This window comes from Harpegnathos saltator, unplaced genomic scaffold, assembly GCF_003227715.2.
Source record: "Harpegnathos saltator strain DR-91 unplaced genomic scaffold, Hsal_v8.6 scaffold620, whole genome shotgun sequence".
Lineage (NCBI taxonomy): Eukaryota > Metazoa > Arthropoda > Insecta > Hymenoptera > Formicidae > Harpegnathos > Harpegnathos saltator.
Genome location: NW_020230450.1, coordinates 202501 through 228616, shown reverse-complemented (window position 1 = coordinate 228616; position 26116 = coordinate 202501). Strand labels below are relative to the sequence as shown.

At 52.6% G+C, this 26116-nt stretch overlaps 2 protein-coding genes across 7 annotated transcripts in view; one reads left to right on the top strand and one right to left on the bottom strand.

Annotated features, from left to right (window-relative positions):
- Nucleotides 1-26116, top strand: part of Mp (collagen XV/XVIII-type protein multiplexin) — a 274008-nt gene that overhangs the window by 60906 nt on the left and 186986 nt on the right. The window lies entirely within an intron of this gene.
- Nucleotides 1-26116, bottom strand: part of LOC105186486 (uncharacterized) — a 290643-nt gene that overhangs the window by 178847 nt on the left and 85680 nt on the right. Inside the window, exon 4 of one of the 2 annotated variants that reach the window (XM_011146756.3) lies at nucleotides 20513-21223. The exons of the other annotated variant lie outside the window; for it this stretch is intronic. Coding sequence (XP_011145058.1) covers nucleotides 21127-21223 — 97 coding nt within the window. The 3' untranslated portion in view covers nucleotides 20513-21126. Of the gene's footprint in view, nucleotides 1-20512; nucleotides 21224-26116 lie in introns of those variants that run through there. 2 annotated transcript variants of the gene reach the window in all.

Genomic DNA, 26116 nt, shown 5'->3' with positions numbered 1-26116 from the left:
TCTGATGATTTTTATCAATCGCGACCGCAGAAGAGATTTTTGCTCGTTTCGATATAAGCGCCATTTTTCGTAGTTTCATAGCAGGGCGCGCCTTTTTGCTCCTCGCGCGTCTGAACCGATCGAGGTCTCGCTCAGAGACGTTTCCATGCTAATCTGCGCGATTATAATATAGATAAAGAATTATTTAAAAGAGCGCAATCTCTCCTCCTCGCGACGTTAGCGCAATTTCCGGGCTAATAATGCGCGCCGTAATATTTATTCATAGCGCGGCCGACATACATGCGCGCACACGGCGGTGGCGCTGACGAAATTTCCGAGGTAACCGGCAGAGAGACCAGTTGCATCGCGCGATAGCGCTTTTTAATCTCGCGGGAAGCCGCGGCGGTGCCGACGAAGATAATCGGAGAGTTTGAATAGGACTTGCCCGGGGGAGGGGGCTCTGCAAGGTAGTCGAGGATATTCTTGATATATTACAGGCATCGTTTGTTCCGCATGCTGCGCTCCGCTCTCTCCTTTACACTCTCTCTCACTCCCTCTCTCTCTCTCTCTCTCTCTCTCGCCAGACATGCTCTTTTCTCTCCTCGCTTTCAGCCCTCCCGTTCCTATCGCCCTTTACTTCCGCGAGATCCGACGGGAATTGGCCAAATGATCGCGAAAACGATTAAGATCCACGCGATTCCGCGACGAGAAACGGCGGCTGGGTACTTCACGAGGGGGAAAGAAAGGAGATGAGAAGGAAACGCGGACAGGATGAGGTGGGATAAGTAGCTTCGGCAAAGCCGACAGCGCGAGAAGAGCGTCTCGAGGCTCTTCCTTTCTCTCTCTCTCTCTCTCTCTCTAGCTTCCGGGCGTTTCGCTCGCTCGGAGGATATCCCGCGGTTGATACTCGGTAATATTTAATCGCAGGACTTTCTGGCAATCCGCTGTTTGCGCGCTTGGCCCGGCAACGGATCCTTACACATGTGCGAGTTATGTAAATGCCATCGAGGCTGTTCCCCCCTGCTCCACGCCCCTCCTCTGCCCTCGCTACGCTCTGTTTGCGTTTCTCTCCTCCAACGCCGCTGCAAAGTACCCTCCGCGCCCGATAAGTAATTCCTGGAATCCTTTAATCTGCACGTATACTCTGTATACGCTAGGCGGGAGGTGACTTTTCCTCCCGCGCCTCCAGGCGTTGACGAGAGTTACCTCATGCGAGTTCTCTTTCTCCGCGGGCGGCCGCGTGAGTAATTATTTCGTCTCGCTCGTCGCAACGGCTCAGCGCTATGGATGGGACACTCGAGAGCGCGAGAGCACAGCTGGAGCTTGAAATGAACGTAGTTTCTCTCTTTTTCCTTCTCTTTTTCTCTCGGTCTACATGTTCGCGACGAGGCGGCATCGCGGCGATTTTACTCGCGAGTGTCGATCCAGTCAGGCAGGAGTCTCGCGAGTCTCGGAGAGGCCAGCCGCTTATTTCGGACCCCGACGCGTCTATGAACTGTAATTGCGCTAACGACGCTCGTGATGGCGAAAGTTTTCGGCGGGAAATTATTCCCGTTAAAGATAAAACCGACCGACCGCGCGCGCGCGCGCGCGGCTGGCCGAGCAGAAGTCACGTCCGGCCAGGGAAAAGTCCGCGAGGGCCGACGCCGTAAAAGTGGCTCTCCGGGCTGTGATAAGAGAAAATTATCGAACTTCTCCAAGTTATGGCACAATGCGGACTCTCCAACTTCGACCCTTCGGCTATTCTCTCTTGGCGTCGGCGTCGGTGACCAGCACTCGCGGAGAATGAGGGATTACCTGCGCGCAGCCGAGCGTTATGAGGCGCGGCGCTTCGAAAATTGCGATATTAAAAATTGACATCCCACTTCTAGAGGAGCGGCTAAGGCCGGGGGGAGGGGCGATAAACGGACCAGGACGCGGGCTGAAATTATTCGTAGACGGTAGCGAGCGAACCGTTCAAGCGAGATTGATAACGGCAACGCGCGCGACTGACGCGCTACGGCGGAAGTTTAAAAATTGAGGGTGCCAATAAACCCGGAAAGCCGATACTTTGGATTCCACCGGTGAAATATTCCGCTTTATATACATAGAGAGAGAGAGAGAGAGAGAGAGAGAGAGAGAGAGAGAGAGAGAGGACAGAGAGAGAATATGTATTCCGCATAGTTCCGTGTTATTACGCGTAATAAAATTTGCCCCGGACGCGCTTCTGCCGAGTTGTGTTGTCTGTTTAATATCGAGACGTTTAAACTGTTCTCGCAGTAAAATTTTATACCGCGAACGCAACGGCGGATTAATTACCGTCGGAAAAAAAGGCGCGGCTTCCCCGCCTCGCCCCCTCTCCCGTATGCGGGGGGAATTTCAGGCTGGCCGTTTTGTTTCATCGCGCGGCCAAAAGAACACGTCGACACTGCGCGTTCGCGCGCTATTCGCGTCCGCGTAAAGCAGTAGGACGTACCGATGAATTAACGCGCGGCTACCCTTTAACCCCTCGCTCGTTGGTACTTACTTGACGAGTATGCACACATTCAAGCTCGCGGTCGGGAAGAATGAAAGTATGGGAAAATACGCGTTGCATTCAAGCAATATCGTTTGTCTCGAGCACAAATCTACACGGCCGGAAATCTATCGTAAATTCATTCACGAGCATTGAATGCGCTGAAAATATTCGTGCTCCGCGCCCTAACAAGTTTAGCGTTTCGGTAGAAAATGTTGAGATTAAAACGAGAACACGAAGCCTGAAACTTGCTTCTTCGCTTAAAATTTGGTTCGCCCCTTGCATGGAGAGAGAAAGAGAGAGAGAGAGAGAGAGAGAGAGACTATAAGTTTTATAATATTCTCGAAAAGGGAATAAATTCATCGTCAGAGTACGCGATAATGAGCTTTTCTATAATATTTTAAGGCTATTATCGGGAGAATATTCTGCGTCAAAGTTAAACATTGCCTGAAAGAAGAGAAAGTCAACTGAGAAATCGCTTCTCCCTCGGTCGTCTCATTTTCAGGCCGCCGCGCGCCGGCCCGCGGCGCAATCAGCATCGATTCACGCCCGGCGATTCAATTAGTCGCAACACCGAAGAGACAAAGCCGCGTAATAAACAAAGAAACCCGATCGGGGCCCGCCGCCGCCGTCGCCCGCGGTCGTCGCGATTTCCGCGGGATTGCGTTGTGCGGTTTATATCCAAGGGCGGCGGCAGCGGAGTATCTCACACCTGCTGGTGTGCTTATTCTACGGCGCCGATCATTGTTACCGGCGTTGTCGCCTGATCATTGTCGCACGGCGGAATACCCATTCAACGCTCGGCCGGCGAAGCCTGGGCTCTCATTCTCGCCGGTGCGTAATTAAGTTCGGCTCTCCGTCGCCGTCGCCGCCGCCGCTCTTTTCCTCCGGTCGCACGCGGCCGGGCGCGCTCGCTCGCGCGAGATTCGCCTCTCCGCGTGGAAAACTGCTGGAAATTCTTTCCTTTTTGTCCGCCTTTTCGTTTCCCTTTCTCTTCTCCTTTTTCCGTCTTTTCCTTTTTTTTTTTTTTTGTTCGAATGCTCCCGACGCGAGCAAAGTTCTCCCGCGTTAAAAGGCTTCCCCGAGACCCGGAATCGTAATCAGAGCGGGCGACCACGCCTTCTGCATGGCGAGAAAATTAGGACGCGCCTTGCTCTATTTTCGGCGTATCGGCTGTTTTCCGCCCAGTGTCTCTCAAACTTTGTCCACGACGCCCCGTGAAACTAATGACAGAGAGAAAAATTGAAAGGGCGGGAGAGGGAGGCAGCTGATTGCTCGAATGCACGAGAGGAAGAGGCGAACATCTACGTCTTCTCAGATTATAATATGCGGCGGAATGGCGACGATCACGCGAAATTTTTCTATACCCGACAAAACATAATTATATATTATACATAAGATTATATATGAATTTCGCCTGTATATACGTGACACACATGTGTTCACGAGTGTCTACATGGGAAATTGTGGGAAGTTGCACAACAGCAAGTACAATTAAAGCAACTGCTTACATTTACGGCACAGCCCGATGTGCATAATTGAATGAGAGCATTTTTCCTCTTTCCTCCGGCGTTTAACGGCGTTTCCTCTCCAGTGCGGACGTACGATTGCACACATGAGCATACAAAAGAGAGAGAGAGAGAGAGAGAGAGAGAGAGAGAGAGAGAGAGAGAGAGAGAGAGAGAGAGAGAGGCAAAATTCATACACAATTATATACAATTATAGGTTATATGCAATTGCGAATAATTACTCGCGTGGATAATCAATCACATATAATTATATATAATATATATATAATTACGCATGTACAGTTACATGTAATTTACGTTAAATTATACACGATTTTGTAGAATTATTCCCGTCTTTCGATCGGGCAGGGTTCCGCAGGCAACGGAGTTAGCGGGTAAGCTCATTGGAGCTTCGACTCGCCGAAGCCCGCTACGACGTACTTGGGCGGCGCATTGTTACGGCAGATGATTACATAATTTCACGCGTGCCTACGTCGTCGAGATTAGCTCGTCCTCGAATAAATGTCGGGGCCGGGCCTCTTCGCTCCCCGCTCGTTTGTTTATCGCCGACCGCTCCGGCCGCAAATGACCGTTTGCACGCGCGGGCGTGGGCGCGCGAGTAAATATTAATATGTAATATCGCGGCCGCGGGGACGGCGCGTTTAATTTGTCCGAATCGTTTCATGCCTCGCTCGCTTCTTTCTTTCCTTCCTCTCTTCTTTCCTTCCTTCCTTCCTTCCTTCCTTCCTTCCTTCCTTCCTTCCTTCCTTCCTTCCTTCCTTCCTTCCTTCCTTCCTTCCTTCCTTCCTTCCTTCCTTCCTTCCTTCCTTCCTTCCTTCCTTCCTTCCTTCCTTCCTTCCTTCCTTCCTTCCTTCCTTCCTCCTTCCTTCCTTCCTTCCTTCCTTCCTTCCTTCCTTCCTTCCTTCCTTCCTTCCTTCCTTCCTTCCTTCCTTCCTTCCTTCCTTCTTCCTTCCTTCCTTCCTTCCTTCCTTCCTTCCTTCCTTCCTTCCTTCCTTCCTTCCTTCCTTCCTTCCTTCCTTCCTTCCTTCCTTCCTTCCTTCCTTCCTTCCTTCCCTCCTGCTGTCTACCCTTCTCTTCCTCCTCCCTCGTTTCCCCGTCGCTCGCGGCCGCGCAAAAACGCCAGACAGCGATGAATTCCACGGCCGCTGCGTGCGCATTCCGCGCGAATCCGACATCGATGAATCGCCCCGAAAGGCGAACCGAGATTAACGAGCGGTGGGGCACGGGGAGGGGCAGGATCCCGGTCTCCTCCGCGAGCGTTGGCGGTGCGGCGGTAATCGCGGGAGGGACCTTAATAAAGTAAATGGAGCGAGTAATCGCGCGGACGACGTCGACGGTATCACCGCTGTCTCCCCGTCTCTCGCCGTTTCTCTCTTCCGTTTCTCTTCCGTATTTAACCACGCTCCTCCGGAATAATATCAAGCCGCGAGAGTGTTTGACGTCTCTCGATCGAGAGACAATCGTGCCCGAGTTTGGGGAGCGCGATTCCCTCCGATATTAGCCGAAGCTCGTCGTCGTCTACATCGAGAAAATATCACGGCTCTTCTCGTTTAAATTGTGTGTCCATTCCGTCTTACTTCCTACGTTAAAGGTAAGCGAGGGCCCGGGTAACCTCTCAATAAAGAACGGCCTAAGAAACTCCAATTAAAAAAGGAAAAGAAAGAAACTCAATAAAAAACCTCATTCCCTGGCAGTGCGAGAATAGACTGTCAGCGGAGTCTCTCTCTCGCTGACGGGAGGAGGAGGAGAAGGGGAGGGGAGGGCAGTAAATTGTTTAATGGTTCGTTAGCATGCGACAATTTTTAATACCGCGTTCGCGAGCGCAACAGACGTCGCGTCTCCCGGCGACGGGGACGATGTCCTTGTACACAAGCGGACGGCGCGGCTTTATTTCCAATTACACTAAAATCAGACGTAAGGCGAGTTCATCCGGCGTAGCGCGCGCGGCGATCGTTCGGACCGGACGATAAATTCGCGACAATTAATTTCGCGCTCTCCTACGGGATCCCATTCGCGCCACTGCCGGGCCACTCGTAAAACGGATACTTCCCGCGCGCCATTCGCCCGATCCCGTTGCCCGCGATAACCCGGCAAACTGCTCTGCTTTCGTCGACGGTAACGTTCGCACGCCGCTACGGCGAGCGATCCCTCGATTCGCCTTTAAAAGGGTGGCTGAATGCATCCGCGCGTAAGTAGCGCGACGCGACGCGCCGCCACGCTATTTTATTCTCTTTCACATCTAATCCGCGAGCTTCCCTTAATGACTGCCATTAGGGGACGGTTCTCTCTCTCTCTCTCTCTCTCTCTCTCTCTCTCTCTCTCTCTCTCCGTCCCTCCTCTCCTGCGAGTCGCAATAAATAAAAACTGTTTACACGAGTCGAGGAGTGCCCTGGAGTGGGTTTGAATATTTCAATATGATTTCAGGTACAAGTACACCGCGCAAAAATATTGGGAAATTTCAACTGAAATTTGAATGTTGGGAGGAGTTGTTCAGATATTTGCCGGCTACATTGTCTGAAAACTTCTCGTCCGCTGAAATTCTCATCGTGAACAAGAAGCTCCGAGAATCCGCCGAAAAATCGCGAATTCGTCATCATCGCTCGTTACTTCGTTCTCGTTGTCGCATGGTCGCGCGCGATTTTACGAGTATAAATATATCGTAATATATATCCACGAGAGAGGGAAAGACAGAGAGAGAGAGAGAGAGAGAGAGAGAGAGAGAGAGAGAGAGAAAGAGTATCGCATTATGGGGCGTCTCGCTGTCAACAGCTGTTGCAATTTTTATCTAAAGCGCCGCAATATCCGTGTCAGCCGCCAGACAGATCCCGCAAATATCCGCCGTTTGATATTTAATAATGTCGGTCGCTCTGAAAATTTAATTATCTTGTCGTCTACAGTCGCATCCGGCCGGTTCGAGAGCGCGCGACTGCAATTGAAGCGAGGGCGCGCAGAGCGGAACGAGCCGAACGACACGCCGGCCTCTGTAATTAATTAAGACCCATTCTGATGTAATAAACGTACGATTTTCGCGGCACGCCGGATACGTCGCCGCGCGTCACGAGCTGTTGTTGTTGTTGTTGTTGCCGCCGTCGTTCTTGTTGTTGTTGCTGTTAATGTTGTTCAGCCGCAACTTGTAATCGGATAACGAACATTTCGAAAGCGACTTGCGCCACGCGACGACACATTGTTTCGCCGAAATGCGCGCCACTTTCAACGACCGGCGCCGAAAATTATCGTGTCGTTACGCGAATTCACTCCCCCCCCCCCAATTTCCACGAGAGCTTTCACCGACTACCTCTCTCCTTCTCTCTCTCTCTCTCTCTCTCTCTTCCCTCTCACTCTCCGATAGTCGCAGAAACGAAGCATCAATCGCTCGCAGAATGCACACACAGTGTGCGTCGACTCGACGACCTCTCCAACTCTCTCGCGCGCGCGCGATGCTCCTCGCTAAACCGCGATCTGCAAATTCGAGAGCGAACCCCCGAGTCCTCGAGTCTTAACGGTTCGAAGATCCCCCGCGGAGGGAACCGCCGCCCCAAGCGGGGGCGGGGAACGCTCCGAGGGATTTACATGATTCCTCCTGATTTGTTCCTATCGTCGGTAATGAACAGGGAGGAGAGAGGGGGCCGGGGGAGAACGAGGGCTGGCTGAGGGATGGGAGCAATTTTTCTCGCTCGTATGCGGAGTGCATTGCACGGCGCGGAGTACATCGAAATCCCATGAGACATCGCGTCTCTCCTCTCCTCATACCATCGACATACAGGCACTCGATAAACCTGACGGACGCGAAGGAGGCTGGGTGGAAAGGTCGGAGGGGGGGAGGGGGAGGTGAAGAGAATATCAAGCTGATAGTCACGTCGTCGGGGAGTGCGGCGGGAGAGAGAGAGAGAGAGAGAGAGAGAGAGAGAGACGCCGAGGAAAAAGAAAAAAATATACGCGAGTGTGGAAAAATGTGTGTGTGTGTGTGTGTGTGTGTGTACTGTAACGTAAGTTGATGGCGTGAAAAATTGTACGGCGGCGATCCGCGGCGTCGATGATGGAGCCGACGTTGTTTTTGCAGCGGCGGGATTGGACCGGCGCGGCGGCGTGCGGTGTTGTTTTGGTTTTGCCGTGCTTATTTTACGGGGAGGTTAGCTTCGATTACAGCGCGCAATGGGCTGCGAGCGTCCCGATTTTTGGCCGAAAAATAACAGGCGCGCTTTGTGCGCGCGCGCGTTGCGTTGTTTGTCACTGCGTTGTGCTGCGCTCGTTGCATTAGATTAACGGGCAAAACAGCATATCGGTGCCGACGCCACGAGGCGATTACCGACGCGCTCGCGTAATTTAAACGTTAATCGGCCTCGACGTACTTGATCGTTCAGAGTTGTTTCGAATTTGCTAACGCAGAATTTGCGGGCCGCGGGCGCGGGGGGAGGATGCAAAATGAGCGAGCAACGAGGAGAGGAGGACGATCTTTAAAACGCCGACGAAGTCATCGCAGGCGATCAGTGCGCATCACTTCGCGCGACAAGTCCGCGCGCTCGCGAGAGTGCCGGTATTTTTATAAATGCATCGTGTCTCTCGCAATCGATAACCCCCCGTCGCCGCCGCCGCCGTCGCCGCCGCCGTCGCGACGACGACGAGCTGCTCTCTCCGGCGTGTTTCATCAATTTGCATCCGAAGCGGATACGTCCGCTTATTTCGCATCCATTTTATCGGAGTGCGCTAAAGGATGACTCGTCAGACCGCGATTTCCCGCGATAAGGATGGATCGCGGCACAAAAGAAGCACGCTCCGTCATTCATTCCGTTACACGTCGACGGCGGTCGTCCCGGAGAACACGAGAAAATCCGGCGATGCGGAAATATCCTTCGAATGCCCTCGCGACGCGAATTACGCGTTAATAACCGCGTTCGATCAGTCGCGTGAATCTTGTTCATCGAGCAATCGGCCGCCACTTGAAATCAGCTATCACCGCGGCCGCTCGCGACCTGCCCCGTCAGCGAATCATTAATCAACCGCTCCCGTACACTGTGTCAATATTGCTCCGTAGTTTCAGATTAACGAGAGAGCGAGGGAGAAAGAGAGAGAGAGAGAGAGAGAGAGAGAGAGAGAGAGAGAGAGAGAGACAGAGAGAGAAGGGGGTAGGAGGAGGGAGAGCGTTGCGAGAGATTTTTCGCCGAATCGATTCCATCCATCGCCGGCGCGGCGCGCGGCGGCGGGAATAATCGCGGCTGTTTTGCGAGATAACTCGCGAGCGGGCGGGCGCGCTCCTGCGCTTAACAAAACACGAGGACGTCCAATATCGACGAAAATGGTGCACCACCGTAATTCCGCCGTAGTGATACGCAAATACGCCCCAGGGCCGGCGCGTTACGTTACGACGGCCGGGCGGGTTCTCGCCGCTGAAAAGGAAGCAGCCGCGAGTCACGTCGGGAATGGGTGCCCGATGACTCGATGCCAACGTGCACCTCTCCCTCTCTCTCTCTCTCTCTCTCTCTTCCTCTTTTTCCCTTTCTCTCTCTCTCTCTCTCTCTCTCTCTCTCTCTCTCTCTATCTATCTATCTATCTATCTATTTATCTATCTACCAACCTCTCCGTCCGTCTCTCTCCTTCCTCCCTCAAACACTCTCAGTGCGTTCTCTCTCGCGCTTTCCGCCGCGATCTCCGCGCAGCGGCAGCGACGACGACGCTACCCGGCGAACGGATGAATCTCCCCGGCGTATCTCGATTTTTCCGGACAATAGGATCGGGAAACAGACACGGGAGAGAGCGACGCGTTTTGGTATTCCCGAACTATGACTCCCGCGTGTGCGCCGCCCCCGCAGGTCCTTCGCGGCGCACCTGCTCCGAATTCGTTCGAAAAACACGTCTCGCAGAACGCGATTGCTCGCGATGGCGGGGCCTTCGCTCGTCGTGCGCGATCGAACGTCGTGATATGCATGCGCACCCACACCTACATACACACACGCACACACAGCACAGATCCACGCATACCCGATCCCGGCGATACGCGCGACCGGAATTAAAGGTCCGGAATTTTCGAGCGATCTTGAGCGCGACGATTGGCGCATCTCCCAGCGGGGGAACGGAAACTCGTTAACTTTACTTTTTTAATAGCCGTTCGCGAACAGCGACCGTGCGCGACCCCGCGTCTCCGCTGTTTACCTTGGCTAATCGAATTGGTTCGCTTTCGCGAGATCGGGGGGAAGAAAGAGAGAGAGAGAGAGAGAGAGAGAGAGAGAGAGAGAGGAGAGAGCGAGAGAGCGAGAGAGCGAGGGCGCGCACGGGGGCAAGGGGCAGACGCAACGAACATAAATACGCGGAATAAACAGCGAAGAGTGCACGCGCACCGTATCGATGCACCTCCCAATGACGAGTGATGCAACGTCGATCGCGAGATTATACACGTCCACGCGCTGTTGGCCGGCGGCTGTTTATTCCGAGTTCGAGTTTTCGAGCGTTCAGTTTCGCGCAGATACGTTATCGCGCGGCCTCCACGCGCTCCTCCGTCGCGCAGCGAAATAAATATCGTCGACGCGCGTCCAAGTATACGCTCGATGTCGCGCGTTTTGCCTCGCCGCTGCGCCGCGTCGCGGACGGTACCGGCGACGAGCGCAAGAAATCCCCCGGGAGAGAGGGCGAGTTCATCCCTTACCTGCCTCTGCCTGCCTGCCTGCCTGCCTGTCTGTCTGTCTGTCTGTCTGTCGAGAGCGTATCTCTCTTCGTGAGACATCGGAAATAGTAGCCCCGATCGTTATTACCGCTCGTCCATCCGTCATCCCTCCGCCCTCCCTCCCCTCCCTCCCTCTTCCCCGATCTGGAAACCACCCTCGAGACACTTGGAGAGAGATCAGACGCGCGATACCGCCGGTATCAAACGGCGAACGAAGTTACGCTCCTCCTCCGCGATCAGAGACAGAGATGGAGACAGACAAAGATAAAGACAAAGGGAGAGAGAGGGAGAAAGAGAGAGAGGGGGGGGGGGGGGGGGGGGGGGGGGGGGGGGGGGGGGGGGAGAGAGGGGGGGGAGAGAGAGAGAGAGAGAGAGAGAGAGAGAGAGAGAGAGAGAGAGAGAGAGAGAGAGGAGAGAGAGAGAGAGAGAGAGAGAGAGAGAGAGAGAGAGAGAGAGCAAGACGTATCGGATGCGCACGGTAGGTGGGTGAGTTAAGTTTCGCTGAATTAAGGCGAGAACGTGGAAGGCATCCGTGCGACTGCTCGGGCTGGCTCGCTTTGAGGATCGCGTTACAGCGCGCATTGTTTATTCGTCGCGTCGTGAAAGCGACAAATTGCTCTTGACGTGCGCGCCGCCGCGCAGCGGACGAGGAGAGTCGCGCGCCCCGCGCGAGTTCGAGTGAGCTAAAGTTCGCCGTTGCTCCTCCGGCGCGGGGAGAGGAATCGCGCGCGTATATATCGCGGAAACACGACGCGCCGCGCCGCGCCGCGCCGCGCCGCGTCGCGTCGATCTCCTTTTCCGCGCTGCATTCTGCCGAGGTAGAGCGGCTGACGCCCGGATATAAATACCGCACCCTCCCCGGCGGCGGATTCGCGCGCGAGGGCGCGTTTCTCACGATGATCACGATGATAAGTCGACTCGATCTCAACGAGCACATAAACGACGGCCACGACGGAGGAACTTCCCCGTGTCATTGACGTCCCCGAGATAGGCTGTCGCATTTGCAACGGTCGGGGCCTCGCTTGATCCTCACGATCATCGTCGCCAGCCACCAAGAGCAGCTGAGCGAATGATGGACAGACGTAGAGAAGGGTCTCGGCGTGAAACAACGCGTCAGCTTTCCCGGCAAGTTCCGCGCCGATTCGACGTCGAGACGTCGAATCGGCGCGCGACTCGCCCGGCGACGTGCTCGGAGCGAAGTCGAGCCCCGTCCGAACAACAAACGCCCAACCGATTCTCGGACTGATCGCCGCGATCGAGTCCACGCCCATGTCTCCGCGGGCACGTCTCCTCCGTGAGCGATGAGAAGCGTCGCGAGCTACGTCCGACGTCGTCGTCTCTCCGTAATCAGGACGACTCGGCAGCATGGCCACGTCGTCGTCCTATGAACGATTCGTACCTTCTCGCTCGGCGGTGCGACTCGAATCCAATTAACGTCGTCTAGCGTGCATGGACCGGCGACTTTGTCACTGTGCAGCTGGCTCGCTCGAAAGCGCGCATGTACGCGAATTCGGATGGCGCAGCCGAAACTTCCTCGGCCGTGTGTTTATTGCAGTTGCAAGCAACGCGCGTGCGAGAGAGAGAGAGAGAGAGAGGGAGAGAGAGAGAGAGAGGGAGAGAGAGAGAGAGAGAGAGAGAGAGAAGGAGAGAGAGGATCCATCGCGGCGCACGACGAGGCGATGCGGCGCGACGCAGGAGCTGCTCTCGCCTCCCCCTACCTTCTCATCCTCGCCCGTCTGCTTCCTTGTACTCTTCGGCGGGTCGCCTCGTTATGAGATTCGGGATTTAATTGGCGGATATACGCGGCATCCGACGGGACATCCCGTCGACGCGCATTTCCGGGACGCGACGAGCGCGCGCCCTCCTACAGCTGCAACTCGGTAATGAGAGCGCGCGCGATCGCGATCCCAGGGAGAGAGAGGCTGGCTCTCCCACCCTTACGACGTGATTTAATTTGTAGTGTGCGACACTTCTCGCTGGAGATCATTCTTCGGTATTCTCCTCGGGTGCGAAGACGCGGGGAGGAGAGAGTCGCGGAGCAAAATTCCAGCGGCTTCGGTGACGAGGAGAATATAATTTTAGACGAGGAGAGGAAATGCAGTTTCTGACTTTTCTCTTACTCGCAGAATAAGTAATAAATTAATAAGCTCGCTTGATCTTCTAAGAAAACGCGGGAACATGGAAGCTATGTATCGGAAGCGACGTTGCATTCCTCGCATTGCTATCTGCATATCTTATCGCGAACACGAAGCGGACGGAAACGCCCGAAATATTTTAATTAAGAAAGAAAATAGAGTTGCTCCCCCCTCCCCATCACCGTCGCGTCACGGAGTCACGGGAGCCGCCGAATTTTGCCGGCGAACTTTTACTCGCGAAATGGCGAACGGTGATAATTGTGCAACACGTCGAAGATGCGCGTGAGAAATATGACGGTGGGGAGGAGAGGAGGGGGGGGGGGCGAAAGAGAGGGCGCGGGAAGCAGCGAGTGGTAAGTTGGGCTGCGATGCTAAAGGGTGAAACTTCGTCAACGATTTATTACGTGGGCTGCCAGTTTTGGGTCGGTCGCGACGGCAACGACGGCGACGGAGGAGGAGAAGGAGGGGGAGTGGGGTCACGGCTGCTGGCTGCGTAACGAGTTTATTAAATATCTCATCCGAGCAGAAGAGAAAGTCGAAGCGAGAGATGCGCGAGCAGGAGCGACGGGAGAAATAGAGACGAGGAAGGGAAAGAGAGGAGGCGCGGGAGGGAAATGAGAGGAAAAGGGGATGGAAGGGCGAGCGAATAGACACTGATGCGAGGGAGAGCGGACGAGTCCGCGCATAGAACACCCTTTTTTGTAATTCGTCGCTACACAACAACCCTTTACTCGGTGCAACACTAAACGCACGTGTAACGCCGGTGTGACTGCAGGTTTGACCCCTCACGCGCTCACCCCCTCATCACATCCGCGACCCTCAGACAGCGACTTTCACGAGTTTAATAAGCGCTACACGCGCACGATATTTCAACGGATCGATCGATAATCCGATAATATAGGGGAGGGAGAAGCCTTTCGAGAGAAGGGCAGGTTTTAAGGTCGCGGTGGCGGAGAGATATTTTTTTTCGGCGGCAAAATGCGAGAAACAAAGGGCGGCACCTTCGCCGATGACGAGCGTTTGATCGTTAATCAATCTCGCGCGGAGGCGGGTCGAGATTAATTCAGGAAAGTCTTGGCTGACGAAAATAATCGGTTAATCGATGATCAAAATTCATCGAAACACGTGATTGTGAACTGAATTTTGATGTAAGCCGACTAAATTAACGACAAACTCAGTGATTGATGAAATTAATTATTAATCGGTGCACAATAGATCAAATCAACTGAGACAATCGTTTTACGTGTAATCTCGATTTACGCGATGTTAATTTCGATTACCTCAGTCGACGAAAATTTTTCAGTCGACCAATAATATCCAACACTGCACGGGGAAATGTTTCATGAAGAAAGGCACTCTGTCCGTTTCCGACGGATCTTTTTTCTTCCAGCGTCAATCGCCGCTCAATCGGCAGATCTATTCCATTTTCTCTTTCTTCCTCGCTTCATCCCTCGTGACTCAAGCAGAATAATGAGTGCGAGTGATAAACGCGGCATATGATTTTTCAGACTTGTAGCTTTTACATCCATACATAACATGTTATATACATTCGCGCGGACGCGGCAAGTTGCATTTGCCGTATCGAGAATATCGATGATCGGAGAGACTCCAGTGGAGACTCCGCGCAAAACGAAGTGCGCGGGAAAAGAATTCCAGATGGATACCACGAGGGATTTAATTTTAAACGTCGGGCAACACGACAACGACGACGACAACGACGACGACGACGACGACGACGACGACGACGACTACGGTCCCGCGGGTGTACATATGAAAATCCGAGAAGGAAAGGAGAGGTTCTCTCTCTCTCTCTCTCTCTCTCTCTCTCTCTCTCCCTCTCTCTCTCTCGAAATGACGAGGGCGCTTTATTTGGCGGCGGTGAGTACGCGATTTCGAGGGGTCGCAACAATAGTCCCGACAGAGCCTCGCGCCAAATATTAACCGGCCGAGCGACGGGGTGGCGGTGCTCTTTAAGGATTCGCAGATCCATGAAAATTATCTGCCCGTCCTTGCCGCTCCTTCATCCCGGTGAGTGCGACATGCTTGGTTCTTTCAATCGGGAGCGACAACGGGTAAATCAGACGTCGCTCCTTTCACCGGGCGCCATTATCGCGTGATAAAAGAACGCATGCCAGTGTACACATTTGTATGTAACTACATAAAACCAGGGAAAATATCCCTGCCGAAACGAGTGTATCCGCCGCATCGCGTGTGTACAGGCCGTTTCAAAGCTACACACGCGTGTGCATTTAAACGTACAAAATAATTAACAACCGAGTGTCCGGAGAAAACGAGAGGGATTTTTAAAAATTCAAATTTAGAGAATAATTCATGGCCAAATGTTGCGAGGGCGATTTTGAAAAATTCATGAGCACCCCGCGTATTAGCCGAGCAAAAGTTACGTGCTTTTTCCTCATTCTTTTTTTTTTTTTTCTTTTTGCGCGCGAGATACTTTCTCGTAGAGGACAGATACAGACGAGACGAAGGAGGAGGAGAAGAAAAGAACGACAGGAACTTGACGATCACGTAACGACAGTTTCACTCATCCCTGCAATTCATTCCAGAAACGTATTCGTTTGTTGAAAAGTTACACGGAAATTAAAATAGTTTTAGCGCGTGTAACGGCGCGATCGAAGAGTCGTCACATGGTCGGACCGGCCGGATTCCCTGCGCGAGCTTCGCATAATTTACAGACCGCCGATCACCGACCGCCGACCCGATATCGGATTCGGATTTAAGTGCGCCCGAGTTCAGCGATGGTGCGTGCAAATAAAAGGATATTCCGCGATCCGGACGCGATTACTACGGCCCGTCGTACGCGGAATTCCATATTCAATGGATCGAATTATTTATTCAGAAGGGAGGGCGGAACACATGACAGAGAGAGGGAGAGAGAGAGGAATGTGGATCCACGTCTGACCCTTCAGCTTTGCCGTCACACGAAAACATCCTACGCACGATATCGAGTCGCTCCTTGAAAAATGTATCGACGCATATTGCCGTATCCGTACTCGCCAAGTTTGTATCTAAAATAATCCCCCACTACCTAGAAACTCTCGTCCTAGCGAGCAATTTGAAAAAAGAGAAGAAAAAAAGAGGTATTAAGCGCACCGACGAGACTCGTCAGAGCCTCGCCATCCTCGTCATTTTTGCGATTCAATTTCCTCCTAAGAGCATCTTTCGCAAAGAAACGACGCTCTTAAAAGTTGAAAAATCGATTACACTCGATGGTTCCGCAGAGCGTGCGCGATGGGAAGTAAGCCACACACGAATCTTCAGCTATCCAGCTGAAAAAGATACTTTTCGCAGAAACTGCCAACTGAAAAACTGATAAATTATACCCTCGGTGGCTCGGCAAAGCGCACGATCGGAAATAAACCACACGTAGCTGCGAATCTTCGAAGGGGTCGTGGGAGCGCGAGTGCCGCGACGCCCCGGGGCTGGTCCCGGAAGACAATACGAGAAGTGCGCGTCGAGACTACCACTCAGACTTGCCCCTGGGCTGTCTATAATAAACAATATGAAACTCTTGCCTGCACCATTTGTAGGGTAGCCGACGCTGAGACGTCGTCAAGAGCCGTGAGGGGGAGTCCCGCAACGCCCCGCGGTATCGCGCGCAGCGCGCACTTTAATGACCACTCGAATCAAACTCCGAACAATGCCGTTTTAATTTGTCAGACGGCTTTTTAAGAGCCGTCGCCGAAAGTAGAGCGAAGGGACAGGCGAAAATGGCACCTCGGGCGAGGCCGGGAACATCGCGGTAATTCCGAACGCGAGTGACGGAGTGACTCGAATTGCGAAAATTCCGCGGGATGCGAACTGGAATCGCCGCGAGAATCACGGGGAAACTCGTGGAGTTTCTCGTCCGCTTGATCTCCAAAGTTCCTGAGAAACGGCGATAACGTCGTTCTCAATTTGCGCGCGATTAATTCGTCGCGTTTGACTCGCAATGTCTCGCCGATGTCGCGTCGAGTCGAGTAGAGGAAAAAGAAAGAAAAAAGGAACGAAAGAAAGAAACATGACACACCCACTCGTTCGCCCCTCTCGTCAGATTCTCATTACCGCTTGCGCGTGCAATCTTTCCCCGCTGCATTCACGCTTATCTCGCGGTGGAAACACGCGCGTGAAAAACAGACGTTTCGCGTCGGCGAAACGAGGACCGTTTAATCCCCACGACACAACGAAGCCTCCCTGCTCGATTCTATCGCGTCGGTCTTGTTCCGTTTCTCTTATCCGTTATTGGACCGAGACCAACTAAATACGGCCGTCGCACAGGCGTAGCCTTTGCTCGCAGCGAAGACGAGATCCGGGAGATTAATAGCAAGCTTATTAAATGACGGTTGGTTTCGCGCTCGGTAAACGAAGGGAAAACGGACTCCTTCACCAATTAACGCTTTTCATTCAAGCGTCGCACTTCTCTCTCTCTCTCTCTCTCTCTCTCTCTCTCTCTCTCTCTCTCTCTCTCTCTCGCTCTGTCGCTTGCCCGAAGGCCGCACTCCCGCGCTCGAAAGCTCGCACAGCTACGTGCTCGATTCGTCGACGCTCGTCGGGCGACTCTCGTTCAACGACTCATCAACTGTCATCCCCGAGCGAAAGGGTACGTCTCGATTAACGCGAATTACGGCCCGCGTTTGTCGGTAATCGTTATCGCGGGCTTGAGATCGTCTCCTCCGGCGACAATAACGACGTGGACAGCGATAAAGCCGGCGCTCTTCGGCGCGGCGACTTCTCGGGCAAATCGTCCGGTTCCGCGTCCGCGGGATGTCTCAAGCCCCGAGCGAACGAAATCACCGGCGATCCGACGAATTTTCGCGAGTCCCCCCGTCTCGCCGCGTCCCTCGCTCCTGAGCGGGCAAAGCGGATCCGCTCCAGCGAGCGGTTCCACGGTAATAATCTGCAGTTCGATCGAACGCAGTGGTACGGAAATTCCTGGCGCACAGTTGGTTAGACGCATTCGCTCCCGCACGTTCGACCGGCGATATTGCGCCGTATCCGCGCGCGAGCACTCCTCGGAAAACTATTGCATTCATCCTCCTCGTCGCGTGTCGCGCGGGAGATGCTCGGCGGGACGCTAGACACGGGGACGCGTACAAAGGGCCATCCTATAAAACGGAGATATAATACGTCGGCTCTTCGGAGGGAAGTCCCTCGCCCTCCGTCGCGATCCGCGCCCTTTGAGACCGCGCGATTCACTCTGAGCGAGGCTCTCTGCTCGGGGGCGAGCCAGACTCCGTCATATTCGAGCTGTCATGTCGCCCGGACCGGCGGAAAGCTGTGTTTCGCCGCGGCGAAGATCGATTGGCTCGCTGGAAGAAGCGACCGGAGAAGGACACGTGTTTTCCCGCTCGCAACGTTCGATGGCGGATTGAAGGATCACCGCGCGCGAGCTCGCGTCACCTGCTCGGCCGCGATTAGAGAGTCTCATAGGAAGAGGGTGGCAAAACTGATCACGTGAGCAGGCCTCTGCCGATTCGATGGAGACGCAAAGTTTTCTTGACCAGTCAGAATATCGATGTGGCAAGACGACAGGTTGGTTTTATAGTGAGTTTTAGAAACAGTCTAGGTATTTTATACTATACACAAGACACAAAATTATGTAAATAATATGTATTACGATTGTTACTATTCTATGTAAATCGAAGCGACAAATATTCTTTCACAATTAATACTTATTACTTGCGGATATCTGATTCTTATTGTTGTTATTAATTCGTAGGCGAGTATCTTGTGCGACGCTGACTCGTCGTAACCTCCTCTAATGATTGACAGATGTGCGTACGTCAGACTGCTTTAAAAATTCACTGTAAAACCAACCTCTTGCTAAACTCGTCTTGCTATATCGATATTCTAATTAGTCGAGATGGCTTTGTGCCTCCATCGAATCAACAGAAACCTGGCCACGTGATCAGTTTGCCACTCTCTTCCTATGAGGCTCTCTAGCCGTGACAGACTGCGGGCCGACCTAATCTCCCGCAGTGGTCCTCCTTCTCTTCGCGGACGCGAAAGAATCTCCGAGCCGAGAGCTGAGAAAGCGCCAGCGGGGAAGACGCGAGGAAGGACGCGCTTTGGCGAAAGTCGGGCGGAAGGTAACCCGCCGAGGCTGAAATTTCTTCATTAAATCTCGCTCTTTCGAGCTTCGACGCGAGGCAGAGCCTAGTTCAGTCTCCGCGAGATCAGTTGATCAAATGGCAGGAGGAACGTTCCTTCAGGTCGATGGAAACTCGTACCTGCGCACACACACGCGCGTTCACATAACGCACACATACGTGAGAAGAGACCCTTTTCCATCGGCGACTTTCACCCGCGGATTCTCGTATCCGCGAATCTCGCATTCGATATTCCGGAGGTCTTATTGATCGCGAAAATTGTGTTCCATTTACGAGCCGCGCGTCGATCCGACGCGAAGGAAGCCAGCGCGTTTATCACGAATGTAAAGTTTGCCTTTGCGCGAGAGGAAGAGAAGGTACCGGGAAAACGAACAACGAACAACGAGTTGCTTCGCGTCTCAATTATTTTACACGAGAGAGAGAGAGAGAGAGAGAGAGAGAAGCGGTAAAAAAAAAGCGACAGCGCTCAGGAGAAGCTCTCTTATTATTTTCCGCCGTGGGAAGACAAAACGAGGAGATATCCGCTTGAGCCTGCTTCGTTCGACTTGGGTCGTTAAGGGACGGTCCTCCAATTACGAAGTTTCAATTAATACTTCGCGCACGCGGCCCGCGGAATTTTACAGAGTTCGGCGGCGACTTCCGTGGATCCGCGATCTCTTGCTCCTCTCCCTTCGCGCTCGGGCTCTTTGTTCGTCGTGGTAAACGAGAATGGCAGAAGTCGGCCTCTAAAGTCGCTTCCCTCCGCCATTTCGGCCCAGAGAGAATCATCATCGTCTTGATTACAAATTAAAAATTCCCCGAGTATCCGGAAGTCGTCGACCGCGAAGCGAATCTCCCACCTGTCTCTCCCTCGCCCTCTCTCGCTCTCTCTCTCTCTCTCTCTCTCTCTCTCTTTCGCCCTTCTTCCTCGTTTCTGCCGCGCTGTCGGCGCGCGCGTACCTTTCCAGCTACCCCGGTTAGATTATTCAGCCGTCCTTCATCCGGTGGCCGGTGTAGTTGGCCGAAAGTTGTCGGGTATGTCACTTTGCTCCCGCCTGAGACGTGCAAGCTCCGCTCTCGTCGGCGAGCCCGCATGTGCTTTGATTCGGCGTTAAATCGCGCCGCGCTGCTGCAATTAGCGTTTCGGTGACGGTATAGCCGCTCACTCCCGTCTCGACTTCCTACGGGACAATTAGCCTAACTTTCACGGTAAATAAAACTACCTCACCGCGCTGAGAGCGAGAGGGGTGGGCAGGAGGGGAGGAAGGCGGGGACCCGCCGTCGACCGATGGCCCGCTTGAACTCGACACTCTCCCGCACAGCCAGACGGAGGAGGAGACTCGGGAGGGTGGGAGGAGAAATTTCTCCTCGACATGAGTGGATAATGTGCGCGCCTTACGCGGAGGTATAATACTTTATGGCGCAGTGATCAGGGCTCTCAGTTGAGAGTTATCAGAGCGTTCTCGACACGGATGATCGCCACGCAAGTCCGCAAGACGACACTCCGCTCACGATGCAGAATGATTTCCTCAGGGAAGTGTCGTCGTGAAATGCTTGCGAAATGCCACGACAATCGCAACTGCTCCCGTATTCTTTGGTTCAAAAGAAATCAGACGACAACTACAAAGGGCCTCCGAACTCCAAGATCGAGTAATTTAACTTTTCAATAATACATTAATGAAGTTTATCGTCGATAAATACCATCGTTGATAAATTTTTTTGACCGGCCTCTTCTACCAATTTACCGATCTAACAAAGAAGTTTCTTCGTCTTCCCGCGCGAGTCCTTCGCGTTAAACTTCTTCGTTCAGCGATCAACTACTACGAACGATTCTCCAATCGTTGAATTTTATTTTCCGCAAAATGTCGTCGCATATTCGCGGAATTGTCTCTAGTATTAGTATTTAGGCGCGATGACGGTAAACAAGGACTGCGTCGCGCAGGGGTATTTAGCGTCGCGGCGGATATTCATTCAATATTTCGCGTTCGATCGGATGTCCCTGAGAGGATAACGATCGGGCCGCGTCGTATCAATGTTACTCGCGATAACCAAACGTGCAGGCGAAACGAGAGCTAGCCGCGCGCGAAGCTTCAATGCCGACCGACGTGGAGAAAAAAAGTGGAACAATCGACGACCGCGTCCTCTCGCATAAGCCGTAACGAATGACGAAGCAGGTGGAGGGTGTAACGAGGCTCGAGCGAGCTCCGGCGCGCACTTCGTTACGAGTGATATTCCAGTATTTTCAGATTCATCCCAGTCCGATACGTCGGCCTGGAGTTCCGCAGCGATCCAAATACGCAACCGTGCTCGGCAGTCGTCGGTCGCGTGTAATCGAGCTACCTCCGCTGGAAGAAAAAAAAAGAGACGAAAGAAGAAAGAGAGAAAAATCCGAGAGAAAAGCATAAATGCCAAATCTTCCCGGGAGAAGATAACTAGTGGACTAAGAAAGTCGTCCTCAATCTTTCGCGCGACTTTCGGAATGCGCCCGTCTGGTCCAATGGGGGGAGGGGGAAGAAGCGGTGATTTTCGGAATCGGACAATTCTGTCATCTGGGCCACTCTGTCTAGCAGCGCACAAAAATCAACGAAAATCTCAGTTTCGACCGCTCGAGAAAACCGAATGGGGTCTCGCGATCGACGAGCGATCGATCGAAACTTCGCTGCGTTCCGGGCAAAAAGCCTGGAGAGCAGCCCGACCGCGTGTGCAGTAGAAAAATACGCGCCGCGCTGGGCAATAAAGTAGGTAGCGACTGTAACGAGCCGGACTCGAGGGGGTCGGCGGCCTGTCTGGCGCCATCTGCCAGGTCGCGCTCGAACCGGCGTGTCTGACAAAAACGCTCGATTACTACTGCGGCGAGTGCGGCCGGACAGAGCGCGGGGCGCGGGGCTGTTCGGCCGCCCTCCCTTCGTTTCCGCCGCTCGCTCCCATAAAATTCGCGAGCAAGACCTCGAGGAGAATTCGCTCTGGGAACTCGATTTACTCGCGAGTGCGCTCCAACTGCCGAGCGCGCGTCTGTTTTTCTGTTCGATCTCTCTCCTTCTCTCTCTCTCTCTCTCGGCGCCACCAACCGAGCCGTTGTTTCGCGAGAGAGAAGAAACAGCACGGCGGCGACGGCGAAAGAAGAAGAGGAGGAGGAGAGACGCCTTTCGCGCCACCGACCGCGAAAAGCGAAGACCGTGGGAGGAGGGCACTCTTAGCCGCAATCTTTTGTAATCTGATTTCCTTCCCCCTCCTCCCCCTCCCCGACCGCCTCAACTTTCCCCTTTCGCCGCGCAACAACTTTTCTCTCCCTCGTGCGTCTGGCGGGCGGCTAGCTAGCAACTTTCTAAAGCGGCGCTGTTGTTTCGCCGTTTAACTTCCCTGCCGTCGCGCCGGAATTTACGTGGCAAATAATGCGCCGGGAACGAATTTGCACGAGGAGGAATCAGCCCGGCGAAGAGGGAGTGACCGCTGCTGAGCGCACCCGCGGGACGTCGATTTCGCGTTTGATCCGCGGAAACCTTGCCGGCGATCCTTGGCGAATTAGCCGGGACGCCGCGATTGTTCCGTTCGCGTTGCAAGATACGTCGCTGCGCCGCAGGATCGGCAGGATTGAACGTAATAGGACTGTGTGGATGTGTCTAACGCTATACAGTAATCTCGTCTCTGAGCGATGACTTTCGAAAGCGAACGACAGAGAGCGGGGATCACGTCGCGGCACTAATTCCCTCCCCCGGCGAATATTATTTGATCGAGCCCACTCGGCCGACTTTGCGGCAGCCCTACGTCAGCAAACGCGCCGCGCGTGCATTTTGCATTACTCGCGCGATTTGTCAATTTGCGTTAAATAATAAAGGACAAATACACCGCGGCTAAACGCGCACCGCGGCGGGGAACTTAATGAAATTGTCGCGCAGCTCCTAAATGCCGCGGCAAAATATTATTCCGTGCGCGAATTCGAAATAGGAAATATTTTTGCGCGCATGGCCGTGATAATTCTTCGAAAACAAACGCATTTCGATGCGCACGCATCTCTCTCGGTCTCGCTCTCGCTCTCGCTCTCTCGCAACGAGTACGCGCCAGCGGCGCACAGCCGAATGTTTTTATTTCTGCGTAGAGTAAACATCGGGGAGAGTCCGCGGGCACAATCATTTCGGCATATATATTTTCCATGTACAATAAACAGAAGCTTATAAGACTTAAAAATACAATGTCGCGTAGCGCGGCGTTCGATGTAACAACAAACAGTGCAGGATACTACGAGAGCGGACGTGGTTGCCCCGCTTTTAACGAAGCCGCGTCTTTCCGCTCGCCACTTGGTCGCTCGAACTTTTGATGGAAAAAGAACTTCCTATTGTCCTCCGCCGCGTTCGCGCTATTGTTTCTCGCGGAATTCCCCGCGTTCGCAGGCGACTTCGACATTTTAATGCGAAAGAAGCTGCAAGAAGGCGGGGGGGGGGGAAGAAGAAAGAGCGAACAAGAGGAGGAGGTGGTAGGCAAGGCTCTCTCTCTCTCTCTCTCTCTCTTCTTTTCTTCCTTTCTTCCCGTCTCAAGTTCGCTTCTTTCGTTCGTACACTGCACTCCGCTGTTTCGCAAAAAATATCGCGACAAAGAGCGACTTTGCTCGAAAGTTGGATTCGATAACTCGGCTAATTACGATCCCTACACTTTGTAATTACACAACGCGCAGCAGCGGCTGGCGCAAAGAAAAATTGCCTTTAATCATCATATTTTATATAATTATCCGAGCTCCTCTCTCTCTTTCCCTTTTTGTTTAAGTAATTTTTATGTGTTTGCTGCACGCTCCGAGAGAGAGAGAGAGAGAGAGAGAGAGAGAGAGAGAGAGAGAGAGAACTCCGGGGAGAATAAAACACCTATTTATCTATCCAGCCCTTTTTGACGAGACAAAGAAAGACGAATGCGCGCGACACGAGTTGATTAATCTCCTCATCGAGCGTTCATTTCAAAATTCAAATCCGATTAAGGTCAATTTGATTATCGCAAGCAAACAGGTATGCTAATTGAAGTTGTTTTACCTGTGAAATTCAAACAAAGCAACGATAACGTTTTGTAGTTCGCTAAAGCCAAGAGCCAAAAGATGAAATTAATCGCGGCTTGCAGGAAAAAAAGTTCCAGCTCAAAGGAATTTCAAAAGAGGTCAAATTGACGCTGACGAGGGTTAACACAAATTGCGCAAAAGTCAGCCGCGCGGTCGATCTTTTTCCAAACTCCGTCGCGCGCGCATACAGTTTATAGCGAAATATTGTATATCCCGAAAGTGTGACGTATTAATTGTTCTCACACGCCAATGTCACTGATGGTCGCCTGCAAATAGCACAGCAAACATCACGCCGACGCGTGTGAGTCCTCCATATCAAACACGAAACATAATGTAATTAAATATTTCCACTCCGACACTCCACTTCGTACGCCGCCAAACGGCATCGTACAATCTATCAATTAATAACACGCGAAAAATTTACTTTACAATACAGTCGCTCTTTCCTCTCCCCTCCTCCCTCTTCTCTCTCATACCCTCCCTCTCTCTCTCTCTCTCTCTCTCTCCTCTCTCTCTCTCTTTCTCTTGCTCACGTTGCTCTTTCCGGTATTCGCGCGCGTTAAAATTCATCTCACTCGCGATCGTTAAATGACTATCTACGACAGATTACACCTATTGTCTCGCATCTCTCCCTTTCTCTCTCACTCTCTTTCTCCCTCCCTCTCTCTCCCTCTCTCTCTCTCTCTCTCTCTCTTTCGTAACTAACAATAATACGAGTGCGTGTTTCTCCATATAATTTGCACAATTTTCGCCAAAACTGCTCACTTCAGCCACAAAGCCGTCCGTAAGCACACTCATTTGCAAACCGAGTTACAATCCGCTATGACAAAAGCCGAAGTGATAATTATGGGGACAATCTTATCTCTATTATCTATCGCCAGATAAGAGATAAGATGACAAAGTTTCCATATCTGCATCGAATGTCGTCATCTCGGATTGTTTGATACGTTCCCAACTTCATCGAAAACAAACGTGCGTTTGCGTTTTGTAAACGAACGTAAAACACACACACAAAGAGAGAGAGAGAGAGAGAGAGAGAGAGAGAGAGAGAGAGAGAGAATGTCACGACGATCAAAGTCCGACGTTTATTCCTTTCGGAGCCGCGAAACACGCGCGGCAAAAATGCGAAACGAACCGGCCGCGCGCGCGACAGGAACAAACCGTTCACAAAAATCGCGGAATTGCAACGGCAGACCGAGGACAGGCGCAGTCCCGGGAGTGAGATCCGGAAGAAGGGGGGGGGGAAGAGGACTTGCTGGCATGCGGGAACACGTTCCCCCGGGGCGCCGTTCTCACGTTCTGCTCTCGCCTAGAGCAGTAGGACCTCGCAATAGCGACTCGGATGGCCTACACGTGTCTATTCGATTCGCGGCGATTCTCCTTCTTTCTCTGCTCTCTTCCTCTTTCTCTCTCTCTCTCTCTCTCTCTCTCTCTCTCTCTCTCTCTCGCGACTTTTGCGCGGCGGAAGAAGCGTCGACAATTGCGCATTGATGAAATCGAATCTCACGCGAGCGCAATCTCTCCTCGCGCGTTTTCCCCAAAATGGACTCTTTCCTCTCACCCTCGAGCTGTGGATTTTATCGCATGATAAGTAGTCATCATGCCTCAAATTTGCGACAACTATCCCGGTTTTTCTCGATCAATCGACTATTTTACACGCCGGCTGTAACAAGTTTCGAAAACTATTGGGAAACATGGTAAATGCTGGAAATCGTGATTGTAAGACTGCGGCTGACGCCGCAGAGAGTTCGAGCGATTTCTCGCCGATATCTTGGAGGTTGATTAGACATCCAATTGACGTTGGATGTTTACTTGTTAAAGCCGCGTACGGTCCCTCTTAAACTTCTTCGAAACTAAACGGAGGTGTCATTAAATGTGAATCATCTCGAAGAAAATATTGTAAATAAATCTGAAACTCTTCCCAGAGAATTTATAACAACGCTTCATAGGATTAAATCCTGAATATCCGAGCTTTCCAATAAAAACAGCTCCGTTTACTTTTAGCGCGTTAATTTATTAATCTGTTTTCACGACGAGTTCGCTAATTGGATGCATTAATCCATTTCAAGTAGTCATCAGCGACTCTCTCTCGGTCTCGCCAGCGTGGACTCTGTCGCATGACAACTCATTGCGCTCACGCGACGTGCTCTTCTTCACGCGTCATCATGAGACAATCGCGTGCGAAAATGACACGGCACGT